The sequence below is a fragment of the Chroicocephalus ridibundus genome, chromosome 12, assembly GCF_963924245.1.
Source record: "Chroicocephalus ridibundus chromosome 12, bChrRid1.1, whole genome shotgun sequence".
In the NCBI taxonomy this organism is placed as follows: domain Eukaryota; kingdom Metazoa; phylum Chordata; class Aves; order Charadriiformes; family Laridae; genus Chroicocephalus; species Chroicocephalus ridibundus.
Window position 1 is genome coordinate 9,393,573 of NC_086295.1, and position 18,395 is coordinate 9,411,967.

Genomic DNA, 18,395 nt, shown 5'->3' on the forward strand with positions numbered 1-18,395 from the left:
ATGGGCGTGGCCCGGAGGCGTGGCCCCAAGCGCGCCCTCCCCGCTCCCCAGCATAAAAGCTGTTTGCTAAGGAACAGCGGTTTAATGGTGGGGCCCGGCCCCGGTTACCACGCAGCCCCATCCCGCAGGAATTAAACGGCTTTCGAGCGACGTGCCCGGGGGAGGTTGCCCCGCCCCCTCGCTCCCCGCCCCGCTGACGTCAGGGCGGCAGGAGGCGGTGCCCCGCCCACCCCATCCACTTCCGGGGCGCCGCTGTCAGCCGCCCCCTCCCGCCGGCAGCCCCTGGGCCGGTGCCGGGAGGCCGAGCCGTGAGGGCGGGCGTGCCCCCCTGGTGACTCTCTGGCAGCTATTCTGGGTGGGGGTGGCCTCCGCGGGGGACGTCGCCGGAGCCCGTGAGGGGCCGAGGGGTCGGCAGTCCGCATCCGGGTCACCGGGCGCTTCCGGCTGAGCGGCGGCGGGTCCCGTACGGCGGGCGCGGCCCAGAGCGCAGCGGTGAGGGACGGGCCCAGCCCGCGGGGTGGGGGGACGGCTCTGCTGGCCCTCGGCGCAGCGCTGCTGGCTGAGGGGGCGGCAGGTTTGCTGGGGGGTGGTGGGCGCTGCGCCCCGTTACCGGGAAGCCCTGGTGGGGCTGGCTCGGAGCTCGGTGGTTAAGGGGCGGGGGACGAAGGGGCCGTGCCCGCGGCTCCACTCTCCCGGCCGGGCCGGGTGTCTCTGCAACAGGTGCCTTGGTAGGAGCCGGGGGGGCCAAAGGGCCTGTGGCGGGCGCGGGTCGGTGCGGCGTTCCCGCCTCCTCCCGCCTGCCGTTCCCCGGCGGTGCGGGCTGCCCTTCCGCTGTTAAACGGCCTTTACCTTCGGGTTTAATTTTCTTGTGGAGTGTTTGGTGACAGCCAGGCGTTTCTGGCGCCCTGAGCGCGGGCTGGGGGCGGTTGTGCCCGCCCCGCCGTTCTCCCCTCCCGCTGTGGAGGCGTTCGCGTGCCCGTGCCCGGCCGGGCGGGCAGCGCCGTGCTTCCCTCCGCTGAGGCTCTGGCCCTGAGGGAGGCGGATAGAAACGTTTTATTGTCTCACCAGTGCAAGCTAGTTTCAGATCAGAACTTATTATTCATGTGTCTCCGTGAAATCTCGAGGTTTCCAGTCAATAACGTGCAGCAAAACAGCCTTGTTACCTTATCTGTTTTGCCAGCCGGTGTCTTTCTTAAAGCTATATTTATCCATGCCTGCTTGCATCCCGAGGTTGTTATTGAGCCTCGTAACGGTGGCTGTTAGCTGTTGGGAGCCTGCCTGGGCCGGGGCTGGTTTGCTTCTGGAAGCCCTGGGGGTGAGGAGCAGCGCTGTGGAGGCTTCCCCGGCCCCTTTCGGTTGTCGTGTTCTGCCTTTCAGCCGCGTGAACGCTGACTTGTGTACAAACCCCAAGTCAAAATCGGAGCTGGCAGCGGCTTTGAGTGTCGCATCCCGTAGGGCCTCGGTGAAGGACTTTCATTTGGGGACTTCCCTAGTCCTGATGTCTCATACCTGTAACCAGGTGCTTTTGTTTAGTAGTTATTAACCACGGAGGTGGAAGAACTGTAATACTTAATCCAGCTCCTTGGCAGCACAGGATCATTCCTTGTCCTGGGGGTGTATTGCTGATGTGCCAGACAAAGGTCTTTCTCTGAAATTCTCTCATGGAGCCCTTCTCGCTAAGGAACAGACATTCTCTTGTCTTTGCCCACAGACTTCATCTTGCACCACTTAAGGAGGAAAGATCTGGGGAGAGAGAAGGGTTTACTCCTGTCCCTTATGCTCAGATGTTAATTTAGAACTCCACATTTCCTGTGATTCACAGCTTGTCTCTTGACATCAGTGCGATTTCTGATGGTGGAAAGACCGAGAGCAGTGTGCCTTTGAGCAGAAATTGAACTGCTAGTTAACTTTCCCCACATGGTGTTGTCATTAAGTGCAGCCTTTCATCAAGTAATATTAACTGCTAGGCTCTTGACTTTTTTGTTTGTTTTCCTGCCCTCTTGGTTGTTGGTTTGTGGTTTGTTCCCTCCTCCATGTATTTTGTGTTATGGCTTCTTTCATTCAGTTTGCTCTTAACAGGGATTTTCATTTTAACAGGAGTGTTGGGGGGCATCGATCGGTATTCTAGCAGCTGCAATTAATATTGGGTGGAAAGTCTCTTCTAAAGTGCTGTTTCAGACTGACTATAACCAAAACAGTGCATTGATTTCTCCCACCCCGCCTTCATTTTGGTTCACAGCTGGGAAATCTGTAAGGGCTACACTGCATTTTCATTAAAAAACCAAAGCCTGTGATCTGCTTTTTGATCACAAGTTCTTCAGGCAGCTGAGGTGGAGTCTGTTTGTCTGTTAATTACCTTCGTTTTGGTAAAGTAGCATTAGGTAGCTTCTTTTGTCACCAGCTGTTTCTGTGTAGCGCCTGAGCTCAGTGAGGTGAAAATGTAGATCGGTATATACATAAAAGCAACTATCCCTGCAAACAAAACTGTGCACGGTGTGAAACCAGGATGATTTTGCTCTGTTCTAGTAATCCAGCTAAAAATGGCAGGTGTAGCTTTTTGCTGAAAAGATTACAATCTTCTTTGCAGCTGCCAGAATTCAGCTGAAACTTTGGCTGTAGTTTGCAGCAACCAGGGGAGCGTGATCTCTGTAGGGGGGCTGCAGAGCTTTCCCAGCACTGGGATGGCCTGGGTGTGCCGTCAGGTGCAATGTGAGTGGCAGTCAAAAGCCTGGAAAATGTTAGAAATAGAAAAGCAAGGTTAATTAATCTGCTCAGTCTAGGGGCAGTCCTGTGCCATTAGAGGAACAAAAAAGTAGATGCTTTCACGAGTTGATCAAAATGAAACTTCTTGCTGTATTACTATTTTTTTTTAAAATCTTCGTATCATTGTGCAGGGCGGAAAAAAAAAGCCAACAATCAAACGAACAACCCCCCTCCCCCCAGTGATTGATTAAAATAATGTTTGTGTAAGCTGTTTGGACCGAAAGGGCAAAATAAAATGCAAAGAAGAGACCCTAAAGACTTGTGCTTCTCTTTTTGTTTTTTTGCTGGGAGTTACTTCTGCCTTGGTTCCCTAACCCTGGGCTTGAGCGTCCACCAGCTTTATTGTATCAAACTCTCAGTGCCTTGCTCAGTGGAGGTTTGTTGTGCTGGTTTAGGCAGATAACTGGAAGAGGAGTAGAGAATGACAGTGAAAAGAAGGACAGCAACATTTCTGTAGACTCATGCGCTTTTTCAGAAACCTAACAAGGCTGTTCTGGGAGCTGCTGCTCTGTGAACCATTTTATAGGATCCTGTGAAGCAGATAGATGCTGTGGACATCTGGGATTTATGCAACTGTCATGACTTGTCTTTGTTTTCAATTTTTATTCCAGAAGAGTTGCCATTACTGAAGATTCTTACTGCCAGATAATCAACCTACTGCCGAATAACCATGAAAGAGACGAGGTAGCTGCCCAAGCGTGAGATAAAAACTGATTTCAATGGATACAAAATATAAAGACGATTTATTTAGGAAGTATGTACAGTTCCATGAATGCAAACTGAATGCCTCTGACAACAAGCAGCGTCCTATTAATGATGAGTATTTGCGAGTGGCAGCGGCAGCCTTGCTTTGCCTTCCCAAAATCGATCCCTTTTATAGATTCCGGTTGATAAAATTTTACGAGATGGCTGAAAACTCACTGAGATCTGTGAAATCTTCAAGTTTACATTCTCTCCATAATGCATTCAGCATGCTCGAGACAGTTGGAATTAATCTCTTTCTTTACCCCTGGAAAAAGGAGTTCAAAAATATTAAGGTAAGACATTTTCATGTGTGGCCATAGTGAGAACATGGTTTGCTTTTCTTTCTTTTAACGCATTTCATGCATTTCCTTCAAAGACTTTTTTTTTCCCCACCTGTTAGAATGATGTGTATATTTGTCTGTATACAGTTGGTAAACAGAAGCCATAGGAAAGTTTCTATGTAAAATAAGTGAAGTTTGTGCTGGTGAGAGTATCCCAAGAGCAGAAATACACGTACTGTGTCTGCACTTATAATGTAACCATAAAATAGAGGAAGAGCTTATTTAAGGCTTTTGTTCAGCCTACCCTGCTACAGTGTGTTAATTTTTACTTGGAGATGCCTTCACTAGGGTGAGCAGTCAAGTTGTGTTTAAGCTTACTCAAAGTTTGATTTTTGTCTTGGGACAGCTATTAATGGAACACAAGTACTAGCATCCAATGCTTGCTTTCAAGTGGGTGCTTTGCTGAGGTTCCAACAAGTTATATGATAACGGTAAAGGAACTTCTCTGAAAGAATTGTTTCCAGAATACTTTTGTCTGCTTGTCAGTTCTCAGTTCATTACGTTTTGATTTTAATGTACTTTCAAATTATTTACCTATGCCAGAATCTCAGAGGGAAAAGTATGAACTTGTATATTGCTTGGCTTGGGTGCTGGAAGTCAGGTAGCGAGTTCTCTGCTGTTGATTTTTCTAATTTATCTTTTACCTATTCTTATATGCTTATTCAAAACTGATGCAGCATTTCAGTAATGAACGGTCTAGGTGACTTAAAAGAACAGTTTTGAGATTTGGAAGTTCGATGAAATACAATGCTGTTATAGGTTGCAGGTTATGTGCACTAGTGATGGGTACTTTTGTTTGCTTTTCTTAAAAAGACACTATTTCACTGTTTATCAGAGAATTTGAATGCTATTAGAACATTTGAGAGTTCTGTTTCCCCAAAGGGAAATTACCTTTCTTCAAGATCTCTCCATAAATTTTCTCCGTCATTACACTTAAGTTCTGGCCTTTGAAATGTTGGCCGATCCATCGAGGATATCTCTTGATGCACTGCCAATATTGACTTTGGTAGTGCACTGTGGATCCAGTACCTGTTCCGTACAAAAACGTGGCGGGCAGGCTGCTCTTGCCTGCCATCCAGAACAGTTCGAACTGGATTAAGAACATGCCTCAGGTATGCCAGATGCTGAGGATGTTTCAACTTGCACAAACTCTTATCTTTGCTTTGGGGGCTTTTTTAGTGGAAATTCTTGCCCTAATATAAAATTAAATAAAACAGACATTTGAAATTGCATAGTAGTAGTACACAAAAGTGTGCACCTCAAGTATATTTAAAGCTGAGTTGAAGAGGACTTTGGTACTCTCTCAGTAATTCTGAGTTCCTGTTATCTTTATCTAACCCCTGTCCAGGGACAATACATGAATTCTCTGCCTTTTTACCTTTCATGGTAGACTTGATTGTAAATGCAAGCATGTCTGGTATGTATAAAAGTTAATGTCAGTGTATAGCATAGTGATTTAAATCAACAGGGAGGACATTATGCTAATCAGGATTTTAATTTGAATGAAAACTCTCCTACTTTGAATTTGCCTCATGTGGAATTTCCATCTGCTGAACAGGAGGGATGCAGAAATGGAGTTCATCTTGCCATGGGAGTTGCCTGTGTTCACTGTCGTTATTATTCTATTTAATTATATAGTATCTGTCACTGAATTATCTGAACATCTAGTCCACCACTGAATTTGTAACCTAGTTTTCCTTTTATTTCCCCCCACCCTCCTTAGACCTACACTGGACCCTTTGTTTATTATGTAAAGTCTGCTATAACTGAAGATGATGTAAGACAGATTTTGAACTACATGGGCTATGTCCAAGAACTGGGAACAATATATAAGCTCAAAGAGCAGGTTGATGCCATTCAAGTGAAAATGGTTTCATTTGAACTTTTTTTGGCCAAAGTGGAATGCGAGCAGCTTCTTGAAATTCACTTGCAAGTGAAAGATAAAGGTTATTCAGAGATTGATGTCATAAACGAACGAAAAAATAGCACTGAAGATGTTAGAGGCTGCTCAGAAGCCATGAAACGGCGTGCAGAGTGCAAAGAAAACTTAAACACTTCCATGGCACGAATGGTACTCCAGAAATCAGCAAGCGAACGGGCCTCTAAAGATTATTTCAAGCCAAAGGTAAGCAAGCCTTCTAAATCAGTGGACACATACGATAATTATTGGGAAAGTAAGAAACCACCTTTGATGAGCTCTCTGAGTCTCAGGAAAGAACCAATTTTAGTTGATGCGGAAGATGACATTAAAGATGAAATCATCCGTCCGTCACCCTCTCTTCTGACAATGTCAAGCTCCCCACACGGGTGTTCAGATGAATTCTTGCCAACTTCGTCTCATCACAATGGCATGCTAAGAACAAATGTCCCTTACAGCTCCTATTTTTCTGCTCAAGAGGACTTAGATTTATATACTGATCCCGATTCTAGAAGTATGTTAAATTTTAAAAGACAAGATGCTATTAAGCCTGATGTATGGCTGTTAAAAAATGATGCCAACCCTGTTTACCACAAACGCACCCACCTAGCCAAAGAGACAGCTTCCCTCAAGTGCCAAAACTGTGGTGTACCTTGTGGCACTTCTGTTTGCCAAAAGTGTGACAATCTATTCAACTCTAGGCAGGAATACCCAGCAGTGAAACAGAGCACCTATTCGATCAAACCACTTCCAAATGATGGCTTGTCTCCCGCGTCTGCTTTAAGGGAGAAATCTCAGTACACGTCACAGACTCAGAGTCAAGAGAGAGCTGCTCAATTCAGTTCAAAATCCAAACCTTCAGGCACCTCGCGCTGCGGCTTTTGTAACCGATCCGGAGCTGCAAACACTTGCACGTTTTGCTCTAAAGTCTCATGTGACGCTTGCCTCAACGCTTACTATTATGATCCCTGCTGTAGGAAAAGCGAGCTCCACAGGTTCATGCCTAACAATCAGTTAAACTATAAATCATCCCAGCTGTCCCATGTAGTTTATAGATAGACTTGATTAGTCTGTCTTGGAGGGGAAGGAAAAGGGGAGGGGAAAGGGCTATCCTAACTAATATTCTGACTCCACTGATAAGAAAATACACTGACCTCTTACCAAAATGACATGTCCAAACATTTGGAACCATGGTTCGGTGATCAGGTGCCAGTTCTTGATTTTTGTGGCTTCACAGATGCTGCAGATACATTAGATTTCATGCTGCTATAATTTAGGTAATTCCTAAATGATCATTACTTTTCAATTTAAATGGGGGAGAAGAGCACATTTTTCTTTAAAACTTGGCAGCTGTTGTATTTTAGAAAAGTGACATCACAGCTTTCTATTCCATTGCAGTCATCTCCTTGCCCAAATAAAACCATTCAAGGCTTGAAAATAAAGTCTAAAGATTAAGCTTCTCATTTTCTATGAGTGATGAAACTACTGCCGGTTTTTGATAAAGTATGACTTCAAAATGTGCAAGGAATATGTGAATGGCTTGTTTTGCCAACAAAGACTATTTTTTGAAGTGTGTCTGCATTTCTTGATCTCCAGAATGCAAACACCACAGCATCTCTTCCTTTCGTCTTTACGTTTCTTGCTTCTCCCCTTATCTCCTCGTTGTTTATCTCAAGCTTATATAATCTGAATCTGGACAATATGTGCTTTATTTTCTGGTGTTGCCAATATCATCCTACTGGTTTTTACTGTATGGTATTTTAAAAAGGTGAACCTGTACTCATGTCACTTAAATTATGCCTAGAGTGTTGTCCTTCCAGATGAGTACCGATTTTTCTTTACTTTCTGTTGCACATGTATTAAGTACTGTTCTTTGTACTGTAAATAGGTAATTTGGAAACAGTTTATTTTTAATAAATATTTAATATGTTGAGTTCTTAAAAGTGGTAGAATCATTATAACTATGAGGTCTCTCTGGGTTATTTGTTCAGGTGACTTTTTGTTTTCCCTTGTACTGTATTCCATAGCTTATTATAGTCACTGTGGCAGACTGACGTTCTTGGCTCTGATCAATTTTTGTTTCTTTAATCTGACATTTTTTTCCCCCCTGATAAGGCTACCACTAGTGTGAGTGGAGTCTTGTCTAAGAATTGCAGGATTTTTGGTTCTCAGTGCACGCTTTTCCTTTGTGGTTATGGAAATTGTAAGTATAAATGTTACGCTTGCTTCCAAATTCACTGCGAAGTCTGTAGTGTAGTCCAGCAAGTAAAGCACTGGCCTGGTTAAAAATCAGAGCTCATTTGTGACTCCTGTTAAAGTAAACCCATCAGTTATGGATGTGAGTCAGATAATAATATTTATCTGTATTAGTGTAGCACATAGGAACCCTAGCTGAGAACCAGGACTCCGTTGTGCTAGGTTCTGTACAGTTTGACCCCCAAACAACAGCTGATTATGAATAGGCTTTAGTTTTTTATTAAAAGAAAACCCACAAGAATCCTTCTAACTTCCTTATTCCAACTAGCTAGTTAGAACAAAGTATCAGGCAACCTAATCTGATGTGCAGAATTAAATGTGTTTAAAATATCTGTAAAGAACTCTAGCTGAGGTGTAAACTATGTAGTCCACTTTGCACTAAAATTATTCACTTAGGGTTTTTTTTAAACACTGTTAGAGTCTAGGCTTCTAAACTTAAATGTCCATTGATCCCTGTGTGACAGAAACATGCATGAATGGTCGTTTGTCTTACACTTTTTTTTTTGGGTGGGGGGGAGGGCTTGCGGTAGGTAGAGGGGGAAACTATATAGGCTAATGTTGTAAAATAGCTAAAATAATTTTAGCCATAAATGGGTGTCGGAAGTATTATGGAAATAAGATGAAACCTGAGTCTTACAGAGGGCTGAGAACAATAAGTTACTGTACAGTTTGCACTAAGAAACAAAGTGAATGGCGTGTGTTTAGCAATCAGGGAAACTTCTGAATCAAGTGACTGCAACTGAACATAATTATAGGCAAGTGTTGCCTTGCTGACCCTGAAGGTTGGGGTGAATATTGTTTAGGTGGATGATTTTAAGGTTTTCAAAATCTTGTATGGTTTTTTTATAAATATATATATATATATATAAATATGACACAAATGTAGATACATTATGTATATAATGAAGAATTTAAAAACAATTTTACTATTAAAATACAGTCTAAGGGTGGTTTTCATTTCAGTGGTTATTTTGTTTTTGTTCATCTTCTGAAGTGTCATGCCTGTTTGGCTGCTATACAGTGTATCTTCTAGTTCACTAGTTCGATTTCCATATGGCTACTCACACTACAGTGAATTAACTAAAACTGTGATGCCACGTAATTTTTACGGTGAACATAGCAGGGACTATACTTGCTTTGAAAAAGAAAAGTCCTGTGTATATATGTCATGGAATACTGTAGTACAAAACTGTGTTGAATTGAAGTGATACCATGCTCTATTTTTGTGTATCTTACTGTATGAGGTTGCTGTGATTGATACAGTAAAATATATGCTAATTTAAAATGCAGGTGTTTTGCATCTGATTTGTTTAAATTAATTTATGTTTTGAAGGAATTTAAAAATAAAGAGGCCTTTAAGAAAAGGCTTAACTCTTTTCTTAAAGTCGAGTGCATGTAGCTGTCTGTTTCATAACTGAGTCTTGCATGCGGAAATGAGTTGGTACACAAAGGTAATCTTGGGGGCAAAATGGGCAAAAGTGTACTTATTGTGCGCCTCAGCTTTATGAAATGGGATGTACTGCCTGCAGAATGCAGAGCTCTTTAAAAAACGTTTATTTTCAAGTCTTGGCTGCATGACTCAGTTTGTTCCATAAGAGCATATAAGCCAATATGTCAGCAGTCTGCAGCAGACAGACTGGCGTGGGGTAGAGAGCGGGCTTCGTGTGCGATGGGAAGCTAACCTGCATTGATTTCCAGCCTTGACTCTTCTGACTAGCTTCCTGATGTACGCTGCATCTCGCAGAAGATGTGTGGCACTACTGCTGTACTTTTTGGCACTTGAGTTAGGCCTTCTGGCTCCTTTTTCATCCTGCTAGCTCTGGAGCAGGATAACTTCTCAAGTTCCAAACTAGATTTTTTTTTTTCATTTGTTCTTTGTGTTAAAGCATGTCAGGTGAATGCTTAAACCACTGAAGCGCCATTTCTACAAGTCGTCTAGTCTTACGGTCTGTTGAGGTTACTGGAAGCATCAGGATGATTACAAAAATCAGGCTTGAGGTAACTAAAATATTCTTGCAGGAAATCCTATCTTGACACGGCTGTGCTGCTTGTGCTGATGCATTTCTGGTGCATATAAAACAAGACTTTATGCTGTCTTCCTGTCTGTCACTTCTGATTACAGACCTATATGTGTGTCTGCTGTGTCTTTTGTTCTCAACAGAAGTTTAAAGGTTCGATACACTGTCAAGTAGTTTAGATTTGACGGCTTGAACCGACAGCTCCTTAAATTTATTTTTTCTGGAAGAACAACTGTGGATTACAAGCGTTTAGTACACGTTGATAATTACCCTGTAGAATCTTTTTAGGGGAAAAGATTCACCTTTCCAGTATTTGTTTAGAAACAGGAGCTAATCTGAGCATGGTGATAATTGATATGTTGCCAGAGTGACTGAGAGAAAAGCAGGAGGCGACTGCATGTTAAGGTAACATGTTGATGTACCTGGTTTAGCTCTATTTTAGTTACTTCTCTGAAATCAGTGGGAGTTAATTAGACCTTTTAGCACGGCTGTTACTGTGGTATCTAAGCAGAAACTGAGTTGGGCTACAAATGTTCCTGATGGTTATTTGTGAAGTATGTTCCATGTGTCCTCCTGAAAATCATGGGATGTGGTTGGGTTTGTCTAAAGATTGTAAGCATGTAAATGTCTTGGAGCTCTTGTATAAAATTAAGTAAAATTGGACATTGCAGTTACTTTTAATTACTTTTTTCTACAGTTGATCATATTCCCCTAGAAAATACTTTCTTTAACTTGTCTTGCCAGTCTGGAAATGTAGGGGCAGGGAATCAGTAATTGAGTAGCTTTCTGGTTTCGTACTCCTACGCCCCTGCTGTGAAAAAACAAACTCCGAGGGCAACCTTTCGCATTGAACCGCCGTAGGAAAATGAAGAGACTAGTGCATCAGATCTTCTTACGCAGTGCCTAGAGGCAGGAAAAAGGTTAAAATCCTGCAGACATGCACATAATTGAAGCTCTTCCATCTGAGGAGAGGTGTAGGAGAGCCAGAGAGCAGCTGCTTTGTTTGACAGGCTTGCTGTACAGATTTCAATGTGCTAATGTGTGGAAAGCAAGGCTGTTCTTTACAGCATTGAAAGCTCTCTGCATCGAAAATATCTTAGCATATTTTATGCTGTGTAGTGGGTCCTTGGTTCAGACCGGAATCTAGAGCCCTGTGACAAGGCAGCCCGTGTAGCGCTGGAGGTGGATGCTGTGCCGATGGGCAGCTGCCTGCAGCCAGACTCTGCCGAAGCCAAAAAAGGCCGTTGCAATTCCAGGCTGTCTGTGTAGAGCTGGGGGGATGACTGACCTGTAACCAGGAATTTACGGCACCTAGCAGTGCCCAAAGTGGAGTAATCCTTGAAATTCCCTTTTTTCCCCCCCTCCTGCACTGCTTTTGCTGCTTTCACAGTGTGAGACAGGCTATCGGAGCTCTGGCGTCGCTTTGAGTTGTTGCTTTTTTGGGAACAGCTGCTTTGCCGCCCTGACCTCTGCAAAAGAAAGGATCTCATCTCCGTAGGAGACCCTGCAAGCAGGGGAGATGCTGCCTTGCTTAGGGGCGGTGGGGTGCTGCCAGTTGGTTTCTGCCATTTTATAAGGCAGAGTTGCTCCAAGCTGTTTCAAATGCAGGCAAAATGCTTCCCCCATCTGGGCCATGCTGCCACAGACTGGCCCTGCTCCCGGAGAGCTGGGTTTCCTGTTTTCTTACCCTGAGGAGCAGCAGGGTCAGAAGCTGTGGTGGCTACTGCTCCGCCACTACAATCACCTGTCCCTGCCCCTGCTCCTCTCTCAGCTGGCAGCAGCAGGTCTGGCTTTCCACTGCGGCTGTGGAAATCTTCCTAACACCCAGCAGCTTCTTCTGTTGCCTGTGCTTAAAGCCAGGCATGGACTTCCACTGAACTTGGAAAGGCTTTGTGCAGAAAAGAGGTGGGCAGGTGGAAATGTTCCAGATAAAAATGAAACAACCTGCTCTGATTTTTTTTTTTTTTCCCCTTAGCATCAAGATGAAATTTCTCTTCCAGCATTCAGAATCTGGGAGGCACTGAAGTCATATTGCAGGGAACTTCAGATGAGGTTAGAGATTGTTTTAATTACTGATATTTCTTATTGGTGGTATCCTTTCACAGTGCTGCAGGTCCTGAGTGTAAGTGGTGGTGGTCCTGGTACTTCTGTTCAGGCTGGGCTCTGTCATAGGAGTTCCTGCTTTGAGATGATGATGTGAAACACCTTCTGACTTGGGTAATACCACCCATTTGTTTTTCCTTTCTTATTCTGGACTTTTAGCTAATTCTGCATTGTGCAGTTCACTGCGTTGAAGATGGTGTCAAAGCTCCCAAGTAGCTTTAAGTAGCGTGGATCAGAGCTGCAGTGTGTGGCTGACAACTTGCATGTGGCAGCTGCTTCTGCTGTTGTGGGTGTGGGGCTGTCATGCTTCCTGCTTTAGAAATCATTCTCATGATAGTCATACTGTTCTGAGATTTTTCATCATCAACCTGCTTTAAAAAAAGAAAAAGAAAAATCAACCCACAACTGCTCATCAGCTCCTTAGTGAAAAATGTTACTTTCCCCCAGAGAAAGTAAAATCTGGTTTGTAGCTTTATGTGCAACGTGCTTTAATTTAACTGTCTTACCTGAAATTTTCACAGATCGGCTTTCTAAAGCATGGCCAGTACTGATCGATTGTGTTCACCGAAGCAGTGATCTCTGCATGTCTCTCCATCATTGCACATGTGTAAACTCTGCCCTGGACTTTACCTTCCAGTTAGGCAAGACTGAGCTGCTGTAGTGATGGCTGTTGTGGATCCTTGCCAGTGGCACGTGTAAACCCCAAACCCTAATAAATGAACTGTTAATCAAAATAGATGCTACCAACCAGCAAGTCTAAAAAGGAACAGCCTGTTTTCATAACTTAGTGCGCTTGTGCTAACTAGTATATTCATGGTGGACCTTCCCACAAGGCAGCTCTGTGATGGAGAGGAGAGGCCTCTTCCTCTCCTGTGTGGTCTGCTGTGTGTGTCCCTTGCACCACCGGCAGCGGTGGGTGTGCGTGTGGTCCCACAGTAGGGCCACAGGAGCTGGTAGGAGCTCACTGACTAATAACAAGAATCTGTGTGGTCCCTTAAAGGGTACAGAGGAACCCTGTTAGATACCCATGTTAGCACAGGGTCGGAGGATCTCCTGCAGAGCTGAGTCTTGGCACGAAGATTACCTCTGCGTTCCTAGGTGGAGCATGGCTGGGTGGGAATGCTGAATGCAACCCCTGGAAATAGCTGCATAATGGTTCCTTGACAGTTTCTGACACTGGAAGCCAGCAGACACCTGGCAGCACTTTGTTGGCTTGGTTGGGATGTGTAGGTGGGGTTGTCTGACTCTGAAGTGATGGGCTTGTTGTTTGGCTAGGTTTTTTGGATGTATTCTCCATTACAGCCGAGCATGCAGTAGAGCCTGTATTTACTCACATGGAGAGGGTTGTGTTGTGACCCCCAAGGGATGGTGGGGGGAATCAGCAGAGTGCCGCTGACAGCTCGCTCTGTGCCTGGCAGCGCCAGTGCTTGGTGTGCCCAAGGAGCAGGGTGGCTGTAAGGATTTACTGGCCACAGCTAGCATGGGTTGACTCAGTGGCAGAAGCAGAAGGGGACAAGAATGCCATCTGCCACATCACCTGTTCAAAACCTGTTTCCTCAGGCTGCACTGCTGGAATTAGCCATGAGCCTTTCTGTCCAGAGGGCTCAGCTCAGCACTGCTATGAAACACCTCCCCAGGACCTCGGTTTCCCTTGGGAAGAGCTGGTCGAGGTGGCTCATTTGTCGGTCCTGGGATGTACACTGAGGGGAGAATGCCATTTCCGTCTTTTTCTGCTTTGTGCTTGGTGCCTGGCCCTAAAAACGCAAACCTGTTCTAGCATCGTTTCACACAGTATTAAATGAGAAGATGTATTCTTGTAGCTGTAACAAGCCTGCTTTATAAGCTGGCTTTGGGCCACCTCAGCAGAAATCAGTGGGCTGTATGCATATGCTCTGCCTCTCCTTTTTAGGGGAGAGTGGGGAGAGGGGTGTTATTCCCCACGCTCCGCCTCTCACTCCGGGAGAAGTAAAGCCCCTCTTAGGGCAGCTACTGTTACATCTTTTGCTATGATAAAGGTCTGGAGAATAAGAGAATTTAATGACAGAAGTTCCTCTGAGAGGTCTTCTCTCAGGGAGGGGAATGAGCATGCGTGTGCATTTTCTACTCTGCTTTGCTGCGAAGTCGTGTGAAATAGCTATAGATGGCACTCTGGTATTGGTTACTGCTTGTGCCTCGCCGTTTCCATGCTGAGAGGACAGAGCACGGTGAGACTGCCTTGGGAGAGTGAGATCACTTTGGCCAGCTTCTGAGAAAAGATTTATGTATAGCTTCTGCAGCGAACACACGGTGCGAGCAAGGCTACAGTTAAGGGTAGGAAGGGTAGAAATGAAGTTTAAGGAAAAAGATGAAGCCTAGTGGCAGAACAGCATCATATTATAGGAAAACTCTTTCCTGCTATACAGATTTTTATAGACAGAGTCCATGTAGATGATCCGATGTTTTGGGTCTTGTGTTGATAAGGGTTTAAGGAAACTTTGTATGTTGTTTAGGGGAATGTTTTATTCAGTGTCTGCCCTGAGAATTGGTGCTGGAGGCCGCGGTCCACCCCAGTACCAAAGGGACGGGCTGCTGTGCCGGTCCTGCTCCAGGACAGAGCTGGGCAGATGGGAGCTGAGCAGAGGATGCTGTTAGGCTCCGTCTCCCACTCCTAGGTTTCCAGTGAAGAATTTCAGCCTGGTAACAGAAATAATATTTAGAATGGGTGAGTACTTGAGGGTAGAAGGGGGTGTTTGCTCTGTGTGTAGCCCTTGTCCTACCAGGGAGGGTCTTACATCTTCGGAGTTTGTTCAAACTTGAAAGGTGCTTTCCGTGCACAGCCAGTCCTAGGGATCCTTTTCTTTCCCTTTCTTACTCCTGCATTTCAATAGTTGGGAGGAGAAGCACCGGTTCATTTGAAATGCATTCTCTGCTCCACAGATCACTGCCAGGCTCTGTGAAAAGTCTGCCATGTCTAGGTTTTCAAAACTGCGTTCGCTTGGACTCTTTTAGTGACTTCTGCCTGTTTCAGGAATCAAAGTCTGATTCACTTTCCATTGCGACTCGTAAAGTCTTGGACTATTTAGAGGCATATCAAAAAATAGAGAATCTCTTCTGGCAGCATCAAAGCCTGTGGTGTTTGAATCTTTGATGTGAAGATTTCTCCTGCTTGGAGGATAGTTCATTTTAATCCTGTGAAGTAGAGCGTGAGAGCTGTGCTGCTGTGTATACTACAGTGAGCATTATGTGCTGCTTAATAAAATGATGCTCCTGTCCGAGCACTTCCTATCATAATGAAAGAGGGAAGGTGCAGTATTCAGATACTAGTAACTCACACCTAAAACTTTTGGCACAAATTTATCTTTAGTGCAGTTCTTCTGCCTGCAGCTGGAGTTAAATTCTTTCTTCCTGGTTCAGTGCTCACTGCTTAAAATACAGCCTGTTAAATGTTGCAATGGTCTAGATACCTTTGGGAACCTCGTGTCGGTCTGGTCTTGCTCTGCAAGGAATTTGGGAAGCAGAAGCAGGGTTGAGTCACAAAGAGATGGTGTGTAGCCATCGTTCTACTTGGGTTTAGCTGCAATACAATGGAAAGCTGAGGAAGAAAACAGCCTGTTTTCCGTAAAGTCATTTTTGAGATGTGTTAAAACACTGTGAGGTCTATAAACATTATTTGGGGTAAAGACAGATGAGACATCCTAGGAAGCAACATATAGCAGAAGTGCAAAACCTACAGGACTTTGCCAGCAAGAACTCTACCTGCTAGGAATGGTCAAAACAAAATGTTCCTTGTCACAGTACAAGCCTAGGGTATAATCACTGTATTTTCCTTCTTGGCTGTTCCTGAGTGTGTAGTCTCAGGGCAGGTTGTAGGCATCTTCTGGTACTTTTCAGTGCTTGGTTTAAAAATCCTCTTTTTCCTTTCATTGTACTTCCTACTTCTCTTCAACAGGCTCAAAGCCTGTTGGCGAAATGACTTTTACTGAGCTTAAGTAGGCTGCTCACATATCTTGGGAGTGAATGTAGGTTTGACACTGATTTGATTCTGCTTTTTCTGCCTGCAGCTTATCACTCAAGCTCTCCAATGAAGGACTTTATTTCCTCAGTCAAATATTTTCCATATGACTAGATAATAGCTAGAGGCAGTGATTTTTCTGTCAGTGCTCAGCACTGTGAATTTTCTGTTCAGAAATCGTATGGCTATCTGAAAAGTAGTCTTAAAAACAAGCACTGCATTTGTTCTGAGTGACAGGATAAAATGAAGTGATGGGGTATTTCTATTTCCATGGCATTTAAAATTTGTCCTCTTTTTTTTTTTTCCCCCCAACAAAGCTTGAAGTCACAGGACGGTTCATTCATTGCCAGCAGACACCTTCCCTGTCAAACTCAAAGTCATGTCCCAGTTTCTCCATTTGTACTCCCTGGAATGTGGTGCTTGTGAAAGGCACTGGCTCAGCTGCTGGGGATATCCAGATCTCACCCACCTCCCTGATGGGGTGTAGCCGAAAAGTTTGTTCCCTGCTGCACTAATGTCATGGCACCCGTCAGCTCTGCCCCAGAAGCAGCTTCGTGAAGAGGAGCCCCATTTCCAGTTCTGTTCAGTCAACAGCTCTCCCATCGCCAGCAAACAAAGTGGGTTTGTGATTAGTGAAAATTGCCTGCTAGAAATCTGATAGAGACACCGAACTAGGTTATGCACCGGTCGCCGAGGCACTGTCTTTTAATCATGACTGACACAGTTTTATATTAAAAACAAAGTCTGGCACCGTAATCTTTGGGCTGGTTTTATGCTAGCGGAGGACCACTGGTTACAATGCGGTTAAACCCGATCTGTACAACAGGGAGAGGAACTGAGGGTTCCCTCTTCTAGAATTAATACTAGATAAAGCCACAGGTGTGAAAGGCTCATTAAAAACTATCAGGCCACAGAGTAAAGAAATGTGGGAAAGAAATTGTGCCAGCGTAAAAGAGCAGTATGAATGGAAGATAAGGGGAGAAAGTTATTGGCCTGGCAGACCTTGAGAGAGGAGGAGAAAAAATTGTCTTAAAAAAAAATTGCCCCTGATAACGAAGTGGTATCTAATGACTCTACATGCAAAAGTGACTTTTTCTTGAAATACTAGTTTTATATTCTGATACAGAAAAGCTAGGTTAGTAGCAAAGGAAGTTGATAGCTTTCAAAGGGAATATTAATTAGGAACCATTTGAAAGTCCAGCCAAAGATCTGTTTAAATTGATGCTTTTCTAATGGAAATTAATCTGCCATGTGTTTTCCTAAAATAAAATAACTTGATAAGAAACTAAGTCTGCATGTGTTCAAAGTAGACTTTGAACATTAGAAAATAATAAAATAAAAATTAAAGGAATTCACTCCAGAGTGTGAAATGCCTGGTGCAGGGCTGGTGGCCCTTCCTGGAAGCGCTGCTCTCAGGGCGAGGAAACACACAGGATGTTTCCTGTGTTGGTGCAAATTCTTGTGTCTTTCCACAATGTTTTCAGCAGCAAGATACTGATGCTTTGGTAGCTTGTTAAGGTACGAGTTAGCACAAGCTGTGTGCTAAGGAGGGTAGTATCTTCCAGTGCTTTTGTCAAGCTGGTAGCTAACTTTCAGTTCTTGTGGGAGGAGCAGGTAGGGCTGGGAAGAACAGAAATATGTGGCTTTCAGAGAAGAGGGGAGGTGATATTTGGGGCATCTGTGGAAGGAAGGAGATTGAAGAATAATCAGTTTTCTAGTTAAGTTTGCCTCTTTCTTTGATTTCATGTTACAACCTTTTGTCAGCTGCTATGTATTGTTCCTTTGGTGCCGCTTAGAGCCGTGTTTGATTTATGCCTGTTGTTGAGATTTGCCTTGATAGTTGAGAATCTAGTCCATGATTCCGAAGGATGAAGCCATTCACCACTACAGAGGTTATATTTCTTGTCAGGTCATTTCACACACGTGGAGCCTTGTACAAAACCACAGCATACAGATCTCCATGCGCTTCTATTTGCAAATGGGGTTTATAGCATCATAGAATTGCCTAAGTTGGAAAGGACCTTTCGGATCATCTAGTCCAACCACAGTATGTTGGAACCTGCTTGGTTTGTCATATGGCCATGTGGCATTTGCAAACTGGAGCATGATGTACAGCATCCTTGTGCAACTGAGACCCATGCTCCTTTGGTGACCTCTGGGAGACCTAAAAGTATTGAGAAAATCAGCCTTTGGAGTTGTTAATGAAACAGAGAGCCTTGCAGACTGGTTTAGTGAAGGATTTTAAAATACTAAATTTTTCC

At 44.2% G+C, this 18,395-nt stretch overlaps 1 protein-coding gene across 1 annotated transcript; it reads left to right on the top strand.

The window, feature by feature from the left end:
- Positions 1-185: 185 nt before the first annotated feature.
- SPATA2 (spermatogenesis associated 2) lies at positions 186-9,406 on the top strand. The gene is made up of 3 exons (XM_063349858.1): positions 186-492; positions 3,375-3,800; positions 5,572-9,406. Exons 2-3 carry the CDS (start codon positions 3,483-3,485, stop codon positions 6,823-6,825), a joined length of 1,572 nt encoding a protein of 523 aa, XP_063205928.1. The 5' UTR covers positions 186-492; positions 3,375-3,482; the 3' UTR covers positions 6,826-9,406.
- The last annotated feature ends 8,989 nt before the right edge of the window (positions 9,407-18,395 follow it).